The sequence below is a fragment of the Diabrotica virgifera genome, chromosome 1 (assembly GCF_917563875.1).
Source record: "Diabrotica virgifera virgifera chromosome 1, PGI_DIABVI_V3a".
Classification (NCBI taxonomy): Eukaryota; Metazoa; Arthropoda; class Insecta; order Coleoptera; family Chrysomelidae; genus Diabrotica; species Diabrotica virgifera.
In genome coordinates this window covers 127306832-127323442 of record NC_065443.1, presented here as the reverse complement: position 1 = coordinate 127323442, position 16611 = coordinate 127306832, and the positions used below count along the sequence as shown (strand labels likewise).

The 16611-nt window shown below is 31.7% G+C and overlaps 1 protein-coding gene across 2 annotated transcripts in view; it reads right to left on the bottom strand.

The window, feature by feature from the left end:
- Positions 1–4107: 4107 nt before the first annotated feature.
- Positions 4108–16611, bottom strand: part of LOC126892360 (tubulin glycylase 3A-like) — a 48932-nt gene continuing 36428 nt past the window's right edge. The window contains exons 10-12 of one of the 2 annotated variants that reach the window (XM_050661881.1): positions 15842–16067; positions 15235–15480; positions 4108–6716 (exon numbers count right to left, since the gene is read on the bottom strand). In XM_050661881.1, the coding sequence (XP_050517838.1) occupies positions 6479–6716; positions 15235–15480; positions 15842–16067 (710 nt within the window). In that variant the 3' untranslated portion in view covers positions 4108–6478. The remainder of the gene's footprint in view (positions 6717–15234; positions 15481–15841; positions 16068–16611) is intronic. The other variant, XM_050661888.1, reaches the window with a different exon arrangement.

Sequence of the window (16611 nt, the reverse complement as noted above, 5' to 3'; positions counted from 1 at the left end):
AAATCAAAATGTTTATCTAGAAGAAACCTACATTTTTGTATGGCATCTTTTTTGGCATCTCATCATTTTTGAGTTACATGGAGAAATAGGAAGATTTTTAAGAAAATTTAAAAATGCGCTCCATAATTTGATCTTATTTTTTTCAAAAACCATTTATTTTAAACCCGCCCAACTTTTTGAACATAAAAATAACACTATAGTGAAATGTATTGTAGAAGGAAAATGATGCATTTAAATTCTTGTGGATGAGGGGTTAAATATACTTCTCATTTTTTCTTAAAATACGTTAGTCATCAAATTTTTTACAGTTTATCTCGCATAGTTTGAATGTAATCGACATTTAATATTGCTTATTTTAAAGGTCTTTTCAAGCACAACAAAAGTTATTGGGAGCATTATACACCTAAAATCGACCGTTTCTCTGTTATTTCAAGTTAAATACACTGATTTGACATGCACCAAGAAAACAAGTTTTTTCACTTACCATATCTCTTTCTGTATTATAACTAAAAGATTCATAAAGGAAAGAATCTCTTTGTTATTTTATAAGTTACAAAAATGTTTTATATGGTTTTTTTAGTTAAATGCATAGTTTTTAAGGTATTCGAAAAAACCGTTTGAAAAGGTGTTATGTTTCAATGAAAATGCCTAATTTTCAACCAGGAATAACTCAAAAAGTATTGAGTTTTCGAAAGAAAAATTATAGAACAGTTTTTGCTTAGTATTAGGTTCTCTAGCAACTTCCGTAGTTATTTAAGCAAAACATTTTCCACCCCCAAGAAGGGGTGGGAACCGCCCCCAAGACAAAAGCACACATCGGCATAGGGTAGATTTTGTTTCTTGGGCTATTCCCTACTTACTGTGGAAATATCACGTAAATCGATATAGTAGGATGGAATTCGGAGCCACATACCCTCATTGACTGCCCTAACTATAATATATCAATTTATAATGTCACTACCTGTATCACAATGAACTTCATTATGATACAGATTTTCATTAAGATACAGATTTTTAACCAATAGAATCGCGATATGGCATTCGCGATAAAGGTGGTACACGCGCAGTGATTAATGGCGAGTCAAATACATACGCTTTGACAGTTCTCAATATGTAAACAAACTGATAAACTGCTTAATTTGTTTGCGTTACAAAATTAATAAATTTGAATATATTTTTTGTTGTGAATGATCACAGAAAAAATAGTGTATACAACTTGCATTTAATTATCATTATGAAGCTCGTACTCTATAAGAAACTCACCGCATACGGCTCGTTTCTTATCCCTCATACTCGCCTCATAATGACCATCATTAAATGCTCGTTGCATAATATATACTATTAGTTTGCTTATCCCAGAGACTTTAATAACATTAGTCAGAAAATAATATGGATCCAGTTATTTTACGGATAGGTAATGAATAAAAGTTTAAGAGGTAAACTATTAATATGTAACAAAAAAAGTGAAAAAAATGTTTCTCGCATTTAATACCATCCTTGGGTTATAAGCTCTCATTCGACACATCATTTTTTATTATATCTGTTCTAATAATGGAGGAGTTGTGTGTACGGACGGACAGACACACATGAATAATTCACAGGTTTTCACATTTTAATGTAAAATTATAAATAGTAGGCATTTTCGATATTTCTTCCATACTATCTCATTTCTGATTTTTTTTCGATTGTACTGTAAGACTAATTTGGTATTATAGTTTCGTGTGTAAGTCCTCTATCATCACTAAAAACAATTAAAGAAATAAAGGGGGTATTTAAAAACACGATTATTATTTAATATTTATTTACTTAAAGATCAGACTTTTACAATTAAAGGAACGGTTGAAGCAATGGCAGTTTTAAACAATTATCTATTATTTACATATATTTAACAATTTTAAAAATATCTACCTATCCTCAATATTTATAACCTTACACACTTTTAATAACAAAAGCTATAAGTAAAATACTAAAAATACACTAGGTGGCGAAATTTTGAGAAAGGAATTACATGCAATGACTGAAGTGAATAATAAAAACAATACAAATTAAACCTATTAGCTGACAAGGAAAACGATCTGTTACACCAATTTAATATAACAGCCAAATTTTTTTAATATGATGATTTTAACATTTAAAAGACAGGGTATTAAATCAAATATACATTGAAAGCTGAGATGAAAGCTTGTAGAAGATTTAAATAAGGTGACATCTAAAAGAAACTATGGAAAATATGGAATGTCAGTGAAGACGGATGGAAAAAATAGAAAAATTTCAGCAAATACGTCATACTCTTCTGAGTCAAATTATATTAACACTCACAAATACGATGGACATGCGAAGTTAAAAAATTATAAAGTCAAAAATGGATAAATATAGCAAGAAATAAATAGAAATGAACTTATCCAATATTGGATGAGTGAAGCTAATATACATGGATAGAAAAATAATTAAAACAATAAGGAATGCCAATAGTCCAGGGCGGATCTGTTTTGAGATGGACGTTGAGAGGTGACTCGAATTTTTTTGCAGAAATTGCTTGAAAATAGCTCAAATAATAATATTTAAGTTATCCTCCCACTCAAAATGGTCCGGAACATTGTTTAAATAATCAAAATGTCAAAATATGAAAGGAAAAATTCGATTTTTTATTGGTTTTTTGATTATAACTTTAAAACTATTCATTTCTGAGAAAAGTTGTACTGACATAAAAGTTGCGTAATTAAATTTCCAACAATATAGAGTTGGTTGAAAATTTAAAAAATAGTCACACTTGTTGCAAAATAGCAATAATTGCGAAAAAAAAAACATACAAACACAAGTATTCGCATTTTACATTTTTCAACCATTTATGCTACACTTAAGACATTCATATTTTACCCAGAAAAACTATATGATATAGTAAAGCAGCACTGTAAATTTCATTAAGATCGGTGTAATAGATTTTGCAAAATAAATTTAGCAATCCAGCTTTCGCAAAAAAAATTCATTTTTTTAAAATGTTGCAGGACTGAAAATAAAGCAGATAGCAAGTTGATTTTTTTTTGCTTATAGAAGTGTACTGTACCTTTCCTTTGCAATTTGCAAAATTAAAATCGATTAATTACCACGACGTCAGGAAATTTTTTAAATAAACATTAATTTTTGGTGCTACGCGCAGGACAGCGGTGTAGAATTCACACAAGTTGATTTCCACCAAAATTTCTTCCAATCTTTATCTAATATATTATTTTCTTACTCTATATTTTGTTGTATTTTAATTCCACAAAAATCAAACTAATTTTATTATTGTTTGTGAAATATTGTTTAAACAATTGCATATGTTTAAAAATAATAAACTTTTATTCTCTAAGTTAAAATATATCAACAAAGAAAGTTTTTGCTAATTAAAGTGTTATTTCAAAGGATAGAGTATGTGTTTTTATTTTGCAATAAACAAATTTATTTATTTATATCGAAATATAATAAAAATTAAAATGTATCAATCATTATCAAAGGTCATTGGAATGCCCAATCAGAGCAAACTATCCGCTGTCCTGCGCGTAGCACTAATAATTAATGTTTATTTAAAAAAATTCCTGACGCCGTGGTAGTTAATCGATTTTAGTTTTGCAAATTGCAAATGAAAGGTACAGTACACTTCTATAAGCAAAAAAAATTTCAACTTGCTATCTGCTTTATTTTCAGTCCTGTAACATTTTGAAAAAATGAATTATTTTTGCGAAAGCTGGATTGCAAAATTTATTTTGCAAAATCTATTTAACCAATCTTAATTAAATTTACAGTGCTGTTTTACTGTATCATAAAGTTTCTGTGAATGAAATATGAAGGTCCTAAGTGTAGTATAAATGGTTGAAAAACGTAAAATGCGAATACTTGTTTTTGTATGGATTTTTCGCAATAATTGCTATTTTGCAACAAGGGTGACTATTTCTTAAATTTTTAACCAATTCGATATTGTTGTAAAGTTAATTACGCAACTTTTATGTTAGTACAAGTTTTCTCTAAAATGAATACTTTTAAAGTTATAATCAAAAAACGAAGAAAAAAATCGAAATTTTTCTTCATTTTTTGACATTTTGATTATTTAAACAATGTTCCAAGCCTTTTTGAGAGGGAGGATATCTGAAATATTATTATTTGAGTTATTTTCAAGCAGTTTCTGCAAAAAAATTTGAGTCACCTCTCAACGTCCAAATGTACTAATATTTTTACAGATGCGCCCTGGTCTACAAAGCAATAAGTGCAACCGAAAATACACGCTGGGTGAAATTTTATTGAAAAGAGAAGGAAATCCAATAAAAAAATGGTGGCCAACAACAATATGAATTAATAGAAAAATGTAGAAAAAACTATAAATCGATTTTCAGAGCTCTCTGGATAAACTACAGAGAATGGGAAAATATTTTACAGACTGATTGACTGTGTTTTATGTCCAAAACTGTAATAGAAAAAATAATTGAAGGAAAATTACTTTACAATAGAATACCAACAAAAGTCTTTTCTATTTGTTTTTATATTTATGTCCTACAATAGAATACTAATAGTTAATGGAAATAATTTTTTCTCAAGACATCGCAATAACCAGGAATTTGTTGAGTTTTTCGTTAATAAGGAAACCTATGATAACAAAATCTAAACGTTTTCTGCAGAAATTCCGGTTATGCTTCTTTTATTACTAACAATATATCCATTTTATTACAACGTAGTAATGAAGTGAAGACTTCTGTTTTGTATTAGTATATAAATTTATTATTATTTCTTTAATTTTCCAAATTGATATTATCACAAAACGTTTTCGGTTAAAAGTGACCATCCTCAGTGTGCAACGTTCAGTGTACACTAGTTGAAATGTAGGTGGTGGCTACGTCGAAATGTCTGAAAACCTTTTAGTTACATTGTTAAAGTATTTAACATCAAAAATAATGCGACAATAAGTCGATGGATTTAGAATTAGATATAACATGTGGATATAAATTATCCTTGCTCGAAATGTGCGTAATGCTTTGTTGAGAGGTATTATAACGACAAACTAATCGTTGACAAGTTTGTATCTATCTTTCAGCAAAGCATCACCTGCCTTTCGAGCAAGGATGAACATCAAGGCATCAGCAAGGATGAGAAAAATTACAAGATACCTTTTTTTATTGAGAATGATCCAAAAAACCTAGAAAAAATCTGTTTGGATCGAAAAAAATTATTTTTACAATTTTTGAAGTAAAAAATTATTTAAGCAAATTAGGACCACCTATTCTTCTTCTTATGAAGAACTACAGCATGAGAATATCAACAGCTAAGACCAAATCCCTGGTAGTGTCAAGGGAACTCATAAGATGCAAAATAGTAATTAACAACGAACTAACTGAATGAATCTCAAGATTCGAATATCTGGTAGTTGCAATATGTAGTTATGGGGGTGTTAAAGAGGCGTCCGAAAGCAAGCAAATAGAGCCAATTACAAATAGTGCCAAACAAATTACAAATAGAGGCTGGAAGAGAAAGCACACATATACAGATCATGTGTAAGACCGATCATGACGTACGCGATAGAAACAAAATGTGACACATCAGAAAGCAGGAGGATACTGAGAACATCAGAAATGAGAACGTTGATGTCAATAACTGGGAAAACACTGAGAGACAGAATACCGAACGACAGAATAAGAGATCTCTGTAACACACAAGAGATAGTACGGTGAGGAAGACAGAGAAGACGAGAGTGGAATCAGCATGTGACGAGAATGGACAGCGAGAGACAGCGATCACAGCTACGAATACAAGCTTAAAATTGGTTAAAAACAGGCCAAGAGGCCTAATATAAGAAGAAAAAGAAGAAGAAAAGGGACCACTTTTCGCATGGACGACCTCTTGAACCTTATTATAGGGTGAACCTAGAACCTTTTCCGAACGAACACGAGTTTTTACCTTGCATAATATAAAATTCAGATTGCACTAGCCTGTGAATGACTGCATGGTTGTGTATTAACTACCGATAGACGAATAAATAATATCTTCTTTGCCTCGTCTTTTCAGCAAGTTCTGTCTATAGAGCTAAAAATAGCGAAACATATGTCACAGAATGGCGGGTTAGACGAGGTGTGAACACTCCTTTTCGGCTTTTATTTACACATTATTTTTATACGTCGTTAGTAGAAAGTCGCAACTATTTCTGCTTGACTGACGTTCTTAGATATTTTATAATAAACTTCAAGCGCCATCTAGTGGCCTTAAAGAAGAGGGACAGATTAATGTAGGTACAGCTAGTAGATTGCTTCTATAAAATCCATATTGTGTATTAACCACCGATATACGAAAAAATATTTTCCCTGCCTCGTCTTTCAAGCCAGTTCTGTGTGAAGAGCTAAAAATAGCGACACCCGTGTCACAGAATGACGGGTTAGACGAGGAATATTTATTTTCGTATATTATTTACAGATATACCCTGAAACAACTGATAAACCATTAGTTAAAGAAAATAGATCTATACTTTGTTATCGAAATTTTTAAGCATTTCGTTTAAGTCAAAGACATTAATATTAAGACTTTTATAAGAATTTTTATTGACATCATTAAAAACTGTTCGTCCTTTTAATAACTGTTTGGTCCCCTTCAGTAGACAGGCAGTATCTTCTAAAGTTAATTTTAGATTACTCCAAGTGTTGGTTGTACTACAAGCTCTTAAGGTGGTTCTAGTGCTTTCTTTTACGCTTCGACTTGGACTGAAACAAACAGAAAAGGTAGTTAGTTTTATTTAGGTAGTTAGATTAGGTAGGTTTGATATTTTAATGAATCTGTCGGATAGTTCTTATTTCAAAATAGCAAAATTCACATACTATTGCAAATAAAAGAAAAATCAAACGTATTTTAAATCATATTTTCACCATTATTCTACACGCGTTTCGAGGTTTCACCTCTTATCATTGACACTTGTAGTAGCTCGAACTGAAATGTAAAACTCGTCTTCGACGTCTTCTATACGGCGCGGTGGTTATAGTAACATGACATATACGCTAAGTACGCTAGTAGCGACATCTATATGAAGCAACAAGAAGTTAGGAGATTTCCGTTCGATGGCAAATTAGGTGAACTGCAAATATGTACAAACTTACTGGAAGCTATTGGAGAGTTAGGAATAACCTTTTATTTCGACAATACATCTACAGTTCACCCTTTAGAAACATCTATTTTTAATAAAGAAAATACGTTGAAATGAAAGTACACGTGTTGTTCTACACATGGGCGTCGCCAGGCATGGGCAGGGAGGGGCAGCTGACCCCCGTAGAAATTCGCCAAATTAAAAAATAGAAAGATTAAATAACTACAACTAAAAAGTAAATAATTAAAAACAAGGTCGTTTGATAATGCCGATAAAAACTTCATGTTAAAACAGAACGGCAACGTCGGCAACACTGTTGCTGTGGTATAGCTTGTCTCAAAATAATTATATCGTCTTGGTTTTCGCAACTTAAATGATTTATCTGTTTACTGCCAGTAGTGCCAGTGTTATTTACATAAGTACCTATAGCTTCTTCAACGCTAAAGCTACAGCTTCTTACTTTTTTGACTCTTATTTTGATAGCCAAATATTCAGCTATGATGGAACCAGTTGTAAACGTACTTCAGTCTGTATCTTTGGATGTTGTTAAGGCATTCCAGCACATTAAACGCTTATTGAAATTGATAAAACAACACCGTGATAGTCCGGAAGAGGTCACAGATGAAATTATGAGAGATGGTAATATACTTGCAGATACAATTGGAGTGGAAGAGGATATAAAGTCATTACCCTGTATTGGGATAGGGTTGCATCGAAGCAATTACACAGCAAAAAGCCCATCAGAATTTTGGCGGAGGTCTTTATTAGTCCCATATTTGGACTCCATAATTAGTTCTCTTAAAATTCAGTTTTCTAAATAAAAAAACCCCGTCATTTGCATTATCTAAATTGTACCCAGTTCAAATATTAACAATGTCACTAAAATATCTTGTTGGAGAACTGTATTCTCCACCTAAAATAAATTCTATTTCACCAACAACAAATTTCCGCGCCGCCTCTGTAACAACCATAAATAATTCCATTACGCAGTGCCTGAAGAAATCTTCCAAGAATGTTACTCTCCGCCTTCTTTTACCCAAAGCACCCCCAACGGAAAGATTTGTTAACGGGATGCAAGGGCGAACAGCAGTCAACTATCAACACTTCTTAAGAACGTACGCAAAAACCTTTTTTCATTACGCTTGTTCGGAGAGTATTCTTCACGCGGCAATTAGCATAAAGCCGGTACATAAAGTGTAGAAATATGTGTGGTGGCGTCTTTCACGGATAGTTGTAACTCAATTGTTAACATGTAAAATTCTATTTTCTTGCCCTTTTTCAACTTCATTACAGTCATAGCAAAATAAAAGTGTTTTATTTACATAAACAATTCAACAGGCCAGAATTACAGCATCTTACGGTTCATTAAAAGTTCTCCATTTAGCTATCGAAGGCTTAGCGACACACTGAACTTACTGCAAGTGCAAAACGCTGGAAAGAGATATTGGAACTACTCCAAACTCTCCATGGAGGAATGTTGAACACCGGCGTCCCTCCAGATCTCACAGAAGCTTGCGATTTTTCTCCCCTTTTTACGGATAATCGAATATTAAAAATGAAATTGAACTTTGGCAATCATTATTTCATCACAAAGTTTCTCCGCAACAGAAGCCACATCCAGTAGAAAACATAGAATATGGAACCTTAGCAGAGCCAATTGGATGACTTATGCCAGTACTTTGGAAGCAATGGAAGTTCCATTAATCTACGAAGAATTGTTAACATATATAAACTAGGCAGCCAACATCGCTATTCCAAAATATTCCTCCATTAACGAAAAAAACAGAAGCCATATTCCGAAACCATGGTGGAATAATCAGTGTCAACTAGCAGCTGAAAGTAGAAAACATGCGTTCATTAATTATAAACAGAATCCAACGCTCCAAAATTTAATAGAGTATAAACGACTTGACGCTGTTGCAAAGAAAATCTTCAAACAGAAAAAAAAAAGAAGAATTGGATTGATTTTTGCGAAAGCCTAAACTCAAGAACACCATTAAAAGATGTCTGGCGAAAAGTTAATTGTTTTAAAAACCGCAAACAAGCCAACAGAGTACCTATTGATCCAGAAGATACATGGTTGCAAGATTTCCATAGAAAAATTGCTCCGGCATGGGTTCCAAATGACGACACCGTACAAGAAGATATTCAAACAGTATCCAGACAAAACCGCAACTTTGACGAAAATTTTCATCTATGGGAATTGCATCGAGCCCTTGAACAAAGAAATAATACTTCTCCAGGTATAGACAATGTGTCATATTCGCTGTTGTACAACTTACCGATCGAACATAAAATTTCACTACTAAACATTTTCAACAATATTTGTACAAATAAGATACCAGTACCAAATAGTTGGAAAGAATACCTGATAATTCCTATTAAAAAACCTGGCAAACCAGACCGTGATCCAAATTCTTACCGACCTATCTCCTTGTCTTCATGTCTTTTAAAAACATTCGAAAGAATAATTAAAAATAGATTTGAACATTGGTTAGAACACGATGGTATACTTCCAAGATCCCAATATGGTTTTCGCAAGTCTAGGTCTACTTAAGATGCAACTGCAGCTCTAGTTACGTCAATTCAACTTAACTTTACAAGAAATAAGTCTACAGCAGCTGCGTTCCTTGACATTTCCGCTGCTTTTGATAATGTTAATTTAGACATTCTTTACAAAAAAATGTTGTATATTGGAATCCCTAATTCATTTGCTCTCTTTTTAAAATCTTTATATTCCAACAGATTAACTTATTTAAAAATTAATAATGATGAATTTTCATATCCTCGACTAACTAATATTGGATTGCCACAGGGGAGTATTTTAAGCCCGATTTTATACATCCAGTACAACATAGATCTTGAAGTTAGTATACCCAACAATACAAAAATTCTTCAATATGCTGATGATGTTGTTTTATATACAGAAGGAAAATTGTTAAGTAGATGTGAGGATAATTTAAAAGTCGCATTAGAAATCGTAAATCAGTGCTATGAAGAAGTAGGATTATCAATTTCTGACACAAAAACTGAGGTGTGTTACTTTACAAAAAAGCGTAGAGTTCCACAAGGCAATCTTAACGTTGGAAAATTTAATTTTCCAATTAAAAGCTGTGTTAAGTATCTTGGTACCTATCTAGACAGGAAATTGTCATGGAAAGATCACATTCATCATATTGTTAAAAAATCAGAAAACTCAATAAATATTTTAAGAGCTTTCTGTAAAACAAATTGGGGAGCAGACCCAAATATTGCTTTTGATGTTTTACCGTAACATGATCAGACCCATTCTCGACTACAGCTGTCATTTATTTGGATCAGCGACCAATACACTTCTAAATAAACTTTAAATTCAAAAAAATAAATGCTTAAGATTATCCCTAAGTTATTTAAAATCCACTCCAGTCCAAATAATGGAAAATGAAGCAGTGGAACCTCCATTGCATTTACGCCGCCAATTTCTCGGTGATAAATTTACAGCTCGAATTCTGTCCAAAAAATGTAAATACCTTCAAGATCTACATGAGCTATCAGTTTTAGACCTCACTCATAGGTACTGGAGAACTAAAAAATCTATACCTTTGGTAGAAAGTTATCTAAGTACGGTAAAGTACAGTGAAGTTATCTATAAAAGCCAAATTCCGCCTTACTACAGTGCAATGACAAAAACATTATTTTCTAACAAGGTTAAAACATGTTATTTAAACTCACATTTACCGCCAAATATGTTTGATATACTTATTAGAGAAAAATGGTCAAATTTTCAGTACATATTTACCGATGGGTCAAAGGCGCAAATGGAACGGGCTGTGCAGTATTCCACGAAAATAAAAATTACCATCATCAATATAGACTACCTATTGAATGCTCAATATACACAGCAGAAATGATAGCAGTAATGTTTGCTGTTCAGTATGTACTACTGAATCCAACTAGCAATTATGTTATATTTACTGACAGTAAAAGCGTGGTGGACAGATTAAGTAACATTCAAACAGTCAAACACATAAACCACATTGAATTGAATATACTTAAAACTCTGTTTGAAATTACACAATTAGGAGTAAATGTAACAATTGCTTGGATTAAGGGTCATTCGGGAATAAAAGGCAATGAAATAGTTGACAATTTTGCTAAATCAGCTTATGTGATCGGAGAAAAAATAAACAAAAATTTAATTCCAGCTTCAGATATTGATACTTTTAGCAGACAAAAACTTAAAAATAATTGGCAATTGCATTACAGAGAATGTAATACTGGCTCAAATTTTGCTCATTGTAACTCTAGGATATTCTCAAAAAGATGATTTTACACAGAATATAACAGACATTTTATAAAGACCATTAATCGGCTGAGAGCTAATCATGCTCTTACGCCATATTACATGCATAGAATCGGCTTGTCAGATACTCCCAATTGTACTTGTGGCAGAATCGGAGATCTAACACATGTCATATTAGAATGTCATTTAAACATAAATAGCATTAACGACCTTTATAAGGAATTAAAAGATTTAAAAGGTTTTTTCCCAATAAACCTTAATACTTTAATATTTACAAATGATATGGAAATTCTTCATCTTATTTATAAATATGTTAAATTATGTAAATACAAGTTGTAAACGTAATATAATAGGCATAATTTGTTAATGTGGTTTGAAAAAATTAAAAAAAAAATAATATATAAAAAAACACATAATAAAATAATAACAAAAAAATAATAAATAAAAAAAAAGAAACAAAAATAGAAACAAAAATAAAAAAAGAATAGAAAAAAAAAGAAGTAAAAAAAAGTGTTTCGCACAAATTAAAATATATATTAAAAAAACAGTAAAATAATTAAAAAAAACAAAATAAAAAAAGCTACACAATGTACCAATGTATCTATAAAAATAATATTGTAGAATGTACTTATGTTTATAAGAAATTTATGACTATGAATCTGCAATCAATCACAAACAAGTCTGGCTAATTGGCTCTGCCAAAACCATTTTTCAAAAAAAAAAAAAAAGAACTGGCAAAAACTATGGCAGGATAAATCTGAGTCAATGGCACAAATAGGTGTCCTAAAAGAGACTGAATATTTTCCCCGAAACGAGGATAGCTTTAAAAATTTTGATTGCCTTACCCTTACCTTGCATGACGTCTACAGTTGAATAATCCTTCAGTAGCTTAAGAACAATTAAAACCTGGTTGAGAAGCACTATGGCAGAAAGTTGGCTCAATGGCCTGGCAATGATGAGCGTGCACCGAAAGTATATATTTGAAAATTCCGAAGATTTTCTTAATAAAGTAGTTGACAGATTTGCAAAGAGAAGTTTATGTTTTAAATAATTTTTATTAATTTTCATATTTGTTTCTTTAAAATTAACACCTTTTCTATAAAAATGTAGTAAGTGTATATGAGTTAGAATATATAGTTACATAATTATCTGTTTTCTAATTTCCAATGTTTGTCCCATCTTGCCCCCCTTATCATGCCGGCTGGCGACGCCCTTGGTTCTACATGTATTTCGAGTTTTTACCTCTCATTCGGAACACTTATGGTAGCTTGAACTGAAATAAAATTCTCTTCATCTATAAAGGGTGTCCCAGAAAATAGTGCGTTCCTTTTGCCGTGGGTTGAAAGCAACCCCATCTAGGGGATGAAATTTTTATCAATTAAAATCATTATGGAAGTCGATAGATTGGCCAATTCTGAGTAAATTTTGTTCCACAAAATTTTTTGCAAAGTTGATACTTTCCAAGTTATGAGCGATTGAAACTATGCATTTTTCATTGAAAAAACTCAGGTTTTATAACTGTTTTTCATGAATAACTTAAAAAAATTAAAATAAAAATGTGTACCATTTTTATTCGGCTGCAATACGAAGGAAAAACAATCTTACTTTTTAATTAGAATAAGGAGTGCAGCCAGTCCCTTTAACTGCAGTTTTCTGCTCTTATTGGAGCGTCATCAGAAGGAACGTAGGCACTGTTCTCCTTAATCCAATCAAATCGCATCGAAAGGTTTTCCCAAATATTGCAGCCAAAGTGATGGTAATGGGTGGCTAGCGCCATCTGGCCGTAAAAATACGAAGCAAGTTTTCAATCCTAATAGCAAATAATTAATATTGAAAAATATCAAAAATCACTAAAAGATTTTTAAATTGAAAACTTACTGGTACATCCCCATGTATACGCCTCCAAGACTTCTACAATTTGCAAGTCATATGGATGCTGCAGTAAAGACGATAGGGAAGGAATTCTAAACCTTGCAATTCAAATCCCCCGTCTGCAGCCGGCTAGGAACTGAAAGATGCACCATAGTTACTCTACTGAGTAATACAGCCGAATAAAAATGGTACACATTTTTATTTTATTTTCGTATTACTCAGTAGAGTAACTATGGTGCATCTTTCAGTTCCTAGCCGGCTGCAGACGGGGGATTTGAATTGCAAGGTTTAGAATTCCTTCCCTATCGTCTTTACTGCAGCATCCATATGACTTGCAAATTGTAGAAGTCTTGGAGGCGTATACATGGGGATGTACCAGTAAGTTTTCAATTTAAAAATCTTTTAGTGATTTTTGATATTTTTCAATATTAATTATTTGCTATTAGGATTGAAAACTTGCTTCGTATTTTTAAAAAAATTAATTTTATAGAAAAAATCATTAGAACAAAATTGTAGCTAATAAAAAAACAAAGAGATTCGTGTTAGAAGGACCTACCTAAACCCAATAACGACTGAGTTATTGCTCATAAAAGTATGGTTATTTTCGAAGAACCTCGAAATGAAGAACTTTTAATCTCAAATAACTCGAATGTGTTGCAATTTTTTGGGAAAACTTAACATATATCTTTTAAAGTTCATTAAAAATTCTTTCAAATGAGCTCTGATAAAATCTTTTTACACAATAACTGACTGACTTATGACTAAAATAAAGTCGCTCCCTGCTTTTTTAAATATAACAATTAAACCCTCGTCATTACAATCCTAATAGAAATGAATAGCTTCCCACTTGAAATTAACTTTATTTAGGTACAATTGGTACGATACATATGATTTGACCAGTTTGGAATGCTTAATTTAGAAAAAATAATTGATTAAATCGAAAATGACATTTTTATATTTAAAAAAAGTGCAATTTTCTTAAATAAATCTAAAACTATTTACAATGTAAAAAAATGTTTCAAATATTAATTGTAGGATTTTTTTTACTAAAAATTTAGATTTTTTTTGTTTTGTATCATGAATACTTTTAGCTTTCTTTAAGAAAAATGCACTTTTTTAATTATAAAAATGTCATTTTCGATTTAATCAACTATATTTTCTAAACTAAGCATTCCAAACCGGTCAAATCACATGTATCATATCAACTATACGCAAATAAAGGTAATTTTAAGTGGGAAGCTATTCATTTCTATTAGGACTGTAATGACGAGGATAAACCCTCATTGTTACATTTCAAAAAAAAAGTAGAGAGCGACTTTATTTTTGTCATAAGTGAGTGAGTTCTTATGCAAAAAACTTTTATCATAGCTCATTTGAAAGGTTTTACATGAACTTTAAAAGACGTCTCTTAAGTTTTCCAAAAAATTGCACCACATTCGAGTTATTTGAGATTGAAGGTTCTCCATTTCGAGGTTCTTCGAAAATAACCATTCTTTGAAGAGCAATAACTCAGTCTTTATTGGGTTTACACAGGCCTTTCTGACGCAAATCTTTTTATATTAGCTATAATTTTGTTCTTAATGATTTTTCTATAAAATTAAATTTATTTAAGTTATTCATGAAAAAGGGTTATAAAACGTGAGTTTTTTCTACGAAAAATGCATAGTTTCAATCGCTAATAACTTTAAAGTATCAACTTTGCAAAAAAAATTTAGCAAAATTTATTCAGAATTCCCTAGATGGAGTTGTTTGCACCCCAGGGCAAAAGCCCGGTTCGGCATATTTTGAAGAGGTGGGTCAACCGAGCTTATATCCAAATTTTCATTAAAATCGGTGTTGATTCTTAAAATTCCACTTTTTTACAGTTTTTTACCGCTGATGACTGCTCTATTAACAAAGATGGCGATTATCTAGTTAAAACGAAAATATTTAAAAATTGTTAGTAAATCTGCGAATTTTGCAATTTTCGAAAAAAGGACCGCCCTACCGGGCTTTTGTCGTTGTTTTTTGTTGCTTAGTCGAACAACTGCGTAGTACCCTGGTCTCGATTTTGCCAAAATCGTACTTCTTTTTGGTCGGTTCTTGCCTCAGAACTGGTATAAAATCCACACCGGTGTCCAGATGGTTCGTAGACTTTCGTAGATCTTCAATAAAGTCTGCTATAATTGGTCCCTTGTAGTTGGTGACTGGGATTGTCTTCGGTAAAGGAAGAATTTTTCGTATTTGGGTGTCTCTAAAAAGAAAAGGAATTATGATTAGACTGTATGTTTAGAGCTTCTCAACTTTTATCAAATATCAGATTCACATTAAATCATAATTAAAATATAAAGGATATAAGATGTTTCATTAGTATGGCAGCAAGTTCATCCAGTTGTTCTACTTTCAAGTGGAAAGCACTATTTTACTATTTTTGAGTTACCATTGTTACCAATACTGATGTTTTTTTGCAATTCAGTTTATAATGGATTTTGTAAGAACCTTCACTATAGTAAAACCTTGACCTTATAGTAAATGGTCTTGATTGAGAATTTATTTGCAGTAGGTATTGTTGTTTGGAATTTGTTGGTTTGCTAAAAAAATATACGAATACTTACCTTATAAAATCTGTTTTGACAAAATCATGCCTCCTCAGCCTCATTAAATCTTTCTCTTTTTCAATCTTCTCCTTATCTTTAATCTTTGTTCGACTTCTAAATATTTTTCTTCCTCTTACTGATAGGTTCATTCCTAGGTATGGAGGTGTTCTGGGAAGATTTTGTTTGTAAATCATTTCGAATAGGCCCGTATCCGCATTCGGATCTTTCCGTTTGTCTATCACTACTAAAAAAATATTATAACCATTAAGTTTTTATAGAAAATACGAAACAAAAACGGAAATATATTGACGTCTTGCTGTTTAGAAAAGCCACTAGTAATCACAAATATAATCTTAAAACTCTCTATTACCTGTATACCAGGAGATCACCAATACCTGAACGAGTGGTCCATATACACAAATGATGAAAAATGCCCCCAACTCAATTCGAATTCCATATAGGTCACTGTTTAGCACATATAGAGAAACTCACTTTTTGAAATTTTTAGTCCCCTAGGTGGTCACGTGACCCACCTAGAGCTTAATTAGGCTTTTTATGTTTTTATTTTTTTTATCTTAGCCGCATGGAGAGCTAGCGAAAAATTTAAATAAAAAAGTTGTAGGTTTTAAAAGGTTCTGTCCGAAAAAAAATTTCTTTTTAGTTTTTGGCGGAAAGTTTAAATTTAAGAACGATTTTAAAATTTTAAGTGAGTTTAAAAATATAACTAAGACATTCGTTCTCACGAAAAAAACATATTAATAGCATGCATAACGTGTATTTTCGCATAA